This window comes from Abramis brama (genome assembly GCF_963993115.1).
Source record: "Abramis brama genome assembly, chromosome: 3".
Classification (NCBI taxonomy): Eukaryota; Metazoa; Chordata; class Actinopteri; order Cypriniformes; family Leuciscidae; genus Abramis; species Abramis brama.
In genome coordinates this window covers 19,680,045-19,688,981 of record NC_139965.1, presented here as the reverse complement: position 1 = coordinate 19,688,981, position 8,937 = coordinate 19,680,045, and the positions used below count along the sequence as shown (strand labels likewise).

The window sequence follows — 8,937 nt, the reverse complement described above, 5'->3', positions numbered from 1 at the left end:
CACCCCTTGTGGCAATGCTAAGAATGCAGCTTTGTTTGCATACAAAATTTTGCTTGCGTAGCTAGAAGTGTGTTCAGGTGTGTATATCATGTAATATAAAAATATAAATTTGCTCCCATGTTTCTTATTATAAATTCAGGATGCATTGGTTGTGAGAACAGAGCATCAGGTTAGTGTGGTTTAGAAGTGTCTGATTTTGGTTTGTTTGGTCTGGTTCTCTGGCCTTGTGCGCTTTCGGTTTTGGAGTGGTTTCATTGGGTGTCATTTCAGGATTCATGCCTTCTTTGATAGAGTTAGCTGCAAAGAATTAAATTCAGTTTCCATAAAGATGTCTTCAGCTTAGGAAACTTTGTGATCCTTAAAGCAGAAGATGACTAGCAGCTTGAATATCCCATAGTCATCTTGTACTGGTTGAAACATGGTGTTGGTGCACTGCAGACTCGGATCTGTTAATCGTCCAAGTGCTGCTCCTCCCAGGTGGACGTGGGAATGGCGCTGTAGGGGTCCATGATGACTTTGGCACAGCGGATGATCATTGCCACCAGCAGTAGACAGAGGAAGGCTATGCATGCCAGGGTCAAACCCTGGTCCACATCCACAAAAGCAGGGTCTGGTGTTGTCTCCTCCATCGCTTCAGTCTGTCCTCATCAGTCCAGGCCTCTGCTACCATCCTGATCACTTATCTGAGGGTGGGAAGATTGAGAGACAAGTAAATCTCTGCCTGCCAGAAAGTCCAATAAAATGAGCTGGTTTAACCAATCAGCATAAAGGATTTTAGGCTCAGTACATTTTAGGTTAGCTTAAAGTCCATCAACAGCATCTGTGACCTGTTGTCGAATTACCACAAATAATATTGTAGTAAAATCTGCATTTGAGCTATAAAGGGGCCATTCGCTCAGGATGTGTTAGTTTTTACATTCGGTCTGAGCTATTTATCAATTGTTTGACTTTTGAAAGACTTTTCAGTGACTATGTGGAGTGAGAGAGTAATTTGTGCATATGATTGTAGAACTGTAGAATTAAGAAACCAACAACCATATTTAGCTCTTATGTGTACATGGTTTTGAACTACAAACTTGTGACTAAAAGCCCTAACCCTTGCCAAACTGATTTTAAATTGCCACAATTATCAGCCGATGCTGGCCAGATACCAGGGGATAAGTTTGCCTTTTTGGCACATTATCAGTAATTTCCAAAAATTTTCCAACAGTCTTGTCAATCGGATAGAGCAGGATTGAGCTTATTTGTGTACATTGTATTAAATGTTATTAAATTGTATTGTTTATATATATTAAATTACATTATATAAATTATACCTGGTTAGAAATCAAAAGTTTGGGGTCAGATTTTTTTTACATTAATACTTATATTAAGCATAATGCATTAAATTAAGAGTAATGCAGTGTTGTTAAGAGTCACAACCATTGATAATAATCAACAGATAATAATAAGAAATGTTTCTTGAGCAGCAAATCAGCGTATTAGAATGATTTCTGAAGGATCATGTGACACTGAAGACTGAAGTAATGATGCTGAAAATTCAACTAATAAATTACTTTATAAAATATTTATTAAAATAGAGAACAGTTATTTTAAATTGTTATAATATTTCATATTTCTGTTTACTCTATGTTTGATGTGTGTGTAATGAAGTCCACTGAAGATGAGCTTGATGAACCCAAATGCAGTATTTAACAAACGTGTACAAAATAGACTTGACTAAGACTTGACACTCACCAAACAGTGGTTACACGAACAAAGCTAGACAAAGACAATGGGAACATGAGGGCTAATTATACACATGGACTAATCACTAAACAAGGAACACCTGAACACAATGAACCAATACCAGGAAACAGGGCTGCGTTCAGCCCCGACAAAACGTTGCACAACGTTTTTTAAACAGAAACGGTGATGCGTTGAACACACTGTTCTGATAACGCAAGAGTTGCAACTATGGCAGCTGAGAAGGCCATTCTTTGTGTTCTTTGTGAATAATTTTCGGAGCCTGATGAAGTCGGTATAAATATGTGTTTAATACTACAAAATATGCCCGATGTTACAGTTACTGCACTTGCCGCCCAGAACAAAAGAGAGAACATCCCAATCGAGTGAAGGGATTGCTGAAACTGAAATGGAAGCACACACCTAATTCAGACTAAAACACATCTATTTAGCCTCACATACTGACTTTATTTGTAGTTCATACTGTTTTAATACCCTGTATTTTCTTTCTCATTTTTAGGAAAAACACTTAATTACCATTGTTTATTTCTATACTTGCAATGAAGCTAAAAATATAAACAACTACATCATTATGTTGATATCCTATATTTTTTACAATAAAACTTTCGACAAACATGTCTTCTAATATCCTCAGTTGTTGCGTATACCGAGCTGCATCCAACACATTTGTAAATTACTTTCCTTGAACCCATTTTGCGAGTTCACTTTAATACCACGTGCTTTATATACATGTTGCTGCTGATTGGACTGCAGTTCTGACACACCCACCAAACAAGAGAAAACGTATCTCAAACCCCGTTGCACACCGGTGCACGCCGTTTCCAGGAAACATGACGTTCAACCCGGAAACCGTAGCAAAACGTTGCGCACCGTTTTGAACTTGAACATGCCCCAGAACTGAAGAACCGCATGACTAAACCAACCAATGAGAACAACACAATACATGAACCAAAGGAAGCACATGACAGAACAAGTAATCACATGACAAACAGGAACCATAACTATGACTAAACTTCAAAATAAAAGACATGCAAGCAAGAATGAACAAAACGTGGAGCAGAGGTGGGCCTACATAGTGGAGTCGTGGCAGGTCTGGGTCGTGGAGCAGTGGTCAGCCTTGTCTATGGACCTTGGTACATACAGCCCCTCTCAAAAAAATCTCCTGGGCAAACTCTGGCAACTCTGGCGTGGCCGCTATGATGTGAAGGGGCTCTGGCGTGGCGGCCATGATGTGACGAGGCTCAGGCTTGGCGGCCATGATGTGACGAGGCTCAGACTTGGCAGCCAAGTTGGCTGAGGACCCTTGCATGGTGCCCATGGCGAGCCTCTGGCGTGGCATCCATGGCGTGATGGGACTCTGATATGGTAGGTACTGCGGGATTGCGGGGCGCCTCATCCGCAGTTCCCACAGAAAATGATGAACCACTGAACAGCAAATCATAGTGGAAGAATTCGGCTAAAGAAAAATGGATTTTCCCTCCAGGCATCCGGGAACAAATGGGTTCACTCAAACCCACTCACAAATATCTGAGCGCCACATCATTTAAGTCAGAGTCCACAAAATTCCTTGACAAAAGCCTCCAGGGGACAATCCACCATGTTAGTGTTCTAGCTATCTGTAATAAAGTCCACTGAAAGCGAGCTTGACAAACCCTAAATGCAGTATTTATTTAACATACACGTGTACAAAATAAACAAAGACTTGACTAAGCATAACTTGACTTGACATGACATAACATAACACTCACCAGTGATACACAAACAAAGCTAGACAAAGACAATGGGAACATGAGGGCTAATTATACACATGGATATATGGATAGTGTATGTATATATATAGAGAGAGAGAGAGAGAGAGACCTTAAACACACCTTGTATAGACATTCCTCATAAACATGTATTTTCTCAAATGTACAATACACATAAAATACACATATATACCCACTCAAAAACTCATAAATTCTCATAAACGTAGCAAATTAATAAATAAAATGTACAATCCTCATTTAAACTTTTTTTTTGTCACAAAAATTCATAAATTTAATACCAGCTCATTTTCATAATCCACTGTGCACAAAACATCATTCAAAGCCCAAATTTCAATAAATCTCTCCATATTATTCATTAGTTTAAAATATGCAATCTCTGCCTTGATTAGTTGCTATAAGAGCCTTTAACCTCAGGATCTACTTCCCCCTCTCCTTTCAATTTCCTTTTCCGTGTTAACCATATTGCCATCTTTGCTCCTCCAACCACAAAATTAATTAACAAGATTTTTTTCCTGTCTGATGCAACATATTTTGGTCCAAAAATGAAAAATGAATTATTAAAAACTACCCCCAAATCTCTAACCCACTCATCTAAGATCTGAAACAATCTTCTTGACCTTAAACAATTTTAAAACAAATGATCTATTGACTCTTTAGTGCCACGAAAAGGACATTCTTTCCCTACAGTGGGGTCAATGTGTGCCACATGTCTGTTTGTAGCTACCGCCCAGTGAACAACCCTCCATTGGAGATCCACAGTGCGTTTCTCTATAGGAGGTTTGCACAGGAACCTCCAGCAGCCCCTAGGGGATGAGTCTGGCCCGAACAAATCTGACCACTTTGTCTCTTTGCAATCTTTGAGTAAGTTGTAGTGAGACACTTTATTATATATTATTATTACAAATATTATATAGTGCCTTTTTTGAGACGGTCTCAAAACCTTCCAGCACAGGAGTCCTGAAATTTAGATGTGTTTAAAATGACTCCCTCTGGACTTTTCCAGTTTTCACCAGTCTTTAGGTCAGCAATTCTTGTACACCCCGCTCTTGCCATTACATTCTGAATGCTCCTGGGCTCCAGTGCCTGTGCTGGTAACAGCGGGTTAATAAAGAGAGGTTCATTCTCTGTCCAAAGTCCAATATTTGAGAGAACCCTCTTAACCATAAAAACTGAAGTCCATGCTCTCAAACCCACTTTGTAGAATGGGGAATTCATTTTCCTCAACACAGCACGCGCTGTATCAGCCCAGCACGGTTCCACAGTAATCTTTGTGCTGTTTGAAGTCAAATGTCTTTAGTGTCCATCAGACCTTGTCCTCCCTATTGAATAGGTAGGAAAAGTACAGCAGATTTTTTCCAATGCTGCCCATCCCAGAAAAAGTCAATTAACTTTCTTTGTAGCTCTTCAACCACACTTTCTGGGGGATCCAGAACATTCATTTTATGCCATAATGCAGATGCAGCCAGATTATTCGTGACCAATACCCTGCCCCCATACGATAGCTGAGGCAGCACCCATGACCTTCGAGACAACCGGTCACACTTTTTCTCTACCATACCCTCCCAGTTCTTCTGCCTATATTGATCTGTTCCTAAAAACACTCCCAACATCTTCAAACCCCCTGTTCCCCATTTAACTCCCCCTGGAAGCACAGGAGGGGCCCTAGCAATCTCCTAATAAATATCCTTCACTCTTTTCCCAATTTACTTTAGCCGACGAAGACTTTTCGTAAATGTTTAAAGCATTTCTTAAATTCATAACATCTGTATCACTTGTAATAAAAACAGTTATATCATCAGCATAGGCCAAAAGAGTGATCGACCTGTTTTCACAACCTTTCACTAGAAACCCTTGCAATTTCTCCCTAAGTTTGCATAGTAAAGGTTCAGTTGCTAAAGAGTACACAGCCTTGTCTTATATGAACTAACACTGGATAACTTAGCCCACCTCCAACCTTTAACAATGTAGAAACTCCAGTGTATAACAGTTTGATCCAAGAGATAAAATTCTCACCAAAACCAAAAGCTTTAAGTTCAATTCTGAAAACAGAATTGCAACACCTCCACTTAGATTAGAGCCAGATCTTACCGCCCCACCACATTTTCTAATGTTAAAAACACTCACCTAATGCTATCTTAAGAAAACCACAACAACAACAAAAAAGTAACCCTTACAAACAGAAAGGGAGAAAACATATATCAGAAAAGATTTAAGCCAAAACTAGAAAAAATGAAGAAAAGAGAAAGAAAAAAAACATTTAAATCGCTCCTCTCACCCGTGAGACACTCACACACCCCAAACATATATATATATATATATATATATATATATATATATATATATATATAGGCCTATATATGTATTATTTGATCAAACATACAGTAAACAGTGATAGTATGAAATATTATTACAATTTAAAAGAACTGTTCTCTATTTTAATAGGTATTTTAAAAGGTAAGTGTTTCTTCCTTTCATCATGTTCTATTCTCTGTTAAACAAATAACTGTAAATGTGTTTTATAGTTTGTAATCATGCAGTGTTCTGCATTTTTAGAGTTTAACATGAATCATTGATGAGATCATTAAACAGATATTATGAATGTGATGTTCAGCCATAACAGTGCCATATTAGTAATTCAGAAGAAGTGCATGCATAGTGATGAAAATGTTTTGCATGATAAGAGTGCACACAAAACACGCATTAGTCCCCTCTGTTAGAGTCACGTTTAGTTCAGTACAGATGGCTGATGTAACAGATGATTACTCACTAAACAACATTAATTCAGATACATCATTGAGCGAAGATGCCAAGTACAATTTTATAATGATTTTATTTCCTCTTATTTATGTCTAGATATGAAGACAGGAGTATAATCGATTCCTTTTCTATTAGTAGCGGGTTGCATATCAATATCTGCCGCATCAGTCAATTTCATTGTCTGCACACAAAAAGGAAATAAGTACTGTTGCTAATGCATTTCTTAGAAGCACTGATTGTCTTTTTTACCATCCTTTGATTATGACTGGCTGTGAAGTGGATCTGGTAATGGTTACAGTATATATTGTATAAAAATCATCTGTTTAAGGATGCTTTGCTCACCAACAGGTGGTAGTTAAATATATTTACACAAACATATTTAAAACATTAAATATACAACAAATGCATTCAGATTGGTGTAGCTTTTTAAGGGAGCATGGTAAATGTTGATTTTCATTTGAGAATGTCTTGTTTTCTCATGATCTTAAGATAATAATAATAATGCAAGGCCACTTTACTAAATTTCATTCAGATATAAGTTAGGAAAGTTCTTTATGCGGAGACAACTCAAACTTCAAACTTCAAAATAAAAAGTTATTTTATTGTGAGGCAACACTGACCCTAAAATTATTATTATTTTTTTTAAATTCAAGGTTTGTAATGTTGTGATTCATCTCAGAGCTGGTTGTGTTGGTTACATGGATCATAACTCTTTATTGAACAATTTTTCATCTCTGTGGAAATGAAAGAATGGGGAAATACTTCTGAAACCAGGAGTGCTGAAAATGTCACCGTTGCGCTTCATTAGTCCTGCAGTTCTGCTGGGTAAGTAGCCTATGTTCTTTTGTAGACAACAATACTGAACATGTACAGACATTGTCTGAGGTCATTTTAAGTGACATTATGTGAAGTTAATGGGGGAACACTGAAAGGATTTAAACGTCACTCTAAGCCCAAAAACTTTACACTCTCTCTCTCTCTCTCTCTCTCTCTCTCTCTCTCTCTCCTTTTTTAATGCAAGAACAGCATTTCTTTTTAAATATCAGTCTTGTTAAAATGTTCATTTCAAAAAATTGTATGAGGCCTTAGATTTCTTCATATTTTAACTGTATAGAAAAGGTTTTTTATCAAAGGTTTGTGAATTTTCATATATTTTACTTTAATTAAATGAGGTTTAAACCAGTAATGTTCTGCAATGCTGTTCAGAACATATCTCATTTATCACAGTGAATCCCAAATTCAATATGTGATGCTTCGCCGAATCTTCACGAGGAGGCATGAGGATGGATATATCATCATGATGATAAAGCGCTATTTCAAACAAATTAATTGCCCTCATTTTAACTAAAACAATCTCAAATATAGCTGCAAGCAGCAATTATCGGGGCCAAGCGCAAAGAAGACGATAAGACATGCCAACATATTGAATTATTTATAAGGCTGCACTTTATTTTACAGTACGTGCACTTATGTGTACTTACAGTGTTACAACTACATGGGTTAGGGTTAGGTTTAGGGGTAGGTTCAAGGTTAATGCCTAGTTATTACCCAGTTATTGTATTAACTATAATAAGTACAAAGTATGTACAGTACACTACTTGGGGATCAGGACTGTAAAATGAAGTGCTATATTTATAATTTTAAATTGTTAAAGCTACAATTTGTTTTAGTTTTTTTGCTGCTAGTGGTCGCTAACCTCTTACAATAACAAAGGCGTAGGTTGATGACGCATAAGCGGAATTATGGAACTTGTCGTCATGCCGATGGATCTAATAATGTTTATGGATAAGTGAAAACATTCATGTTTTTTAACATGACTGTGGTATGAAGCAGGTCACGATTGCTAATGAGAGACAGATATCAGTGCCACACGCGAGTCCCACGTATATAAAGGAATAAGGACATTTAATTCTATCGAACTACCCGCAAGTGCTGAATTACTACTCACACAGGTCAGTTTATTTGACAAATTAAACTTGAGGTAACGCAGCACTGTTTCACTTGGTCTAACATTACACTATCACACTAAACTGCATTTGAGTGTGTTGAAAGTTATAATGTTATATTGTGTTAGTTTGTCTGTATGAGACTAGCAGTAAGCTAAATCAACATTAAAATAACATACTGATCATATTCTAACCTTTCATCATGTTATTGAGCTACAGTATATAACATTGATTAGTTTTATGTACATTTGCTCGCCTGTCTAATAAATTTACATGCAAGAGCAGTGTCTCTGTCAAGTCGAAGTTCGTCATGGACGTGGAGCTCTCGGCATTTCGAAAACGCCATGCTGATATTGATCCTCGTTTTAGTTCTCCTTTTGTCCCAAAGTCTGCTTGCCATGGTCCATAATGTTTGAACGAAACAACAACAGCGTGAGCGTGCCGCTAGACGTAATGCAGTTGTCCACATCTGTCATCATGGTTACTATGGCAGTACAAGTGGAAACCAGGGATAATGCGGATATTACGTCATTGACAGGCGACAATGACCAGGGACGAGCCATTATTTAAAATTGGAATTTCTCTGAAATTAAAAATCTTTGGGAACTTTTGGGATATTTTAAGTACACAACTGCAGGAAATATATCACACTGTGCAAGTGATTTTTGGATATTTTATTACAAAAATCTTACATATTGTACCTGTATTTAAATGGATAC

The 8,937-nt window shown here is 37.4% G+C and overlaps 1 protein-coding gene across 1 annotated transcript in view; it reads right to left on the bottom strand.

Moving 5' to 3' along the window:
- Positions 1-322: 322 nt before the first annotated feature.
- Positions 323-8,937, bottom strand: part of ctxnd1 (cortexin domain containing 1) — a 30,624-nt gene continuing 22,009 nt past the window's right edge. Inside the window, exon 2 of the mRNA XM_084110226.1 lies at positions 323-683. Within this exon, the coding sequence (XP_083966352.1) occupies positions 450-629 (180 nt within the window). The 5' untranslated portion in view covers positions 630-683 and the 3' untranslated portion in view covers positions 323-449. The remainder of the gene's footprint in view (positions 684-8,937) is intronic.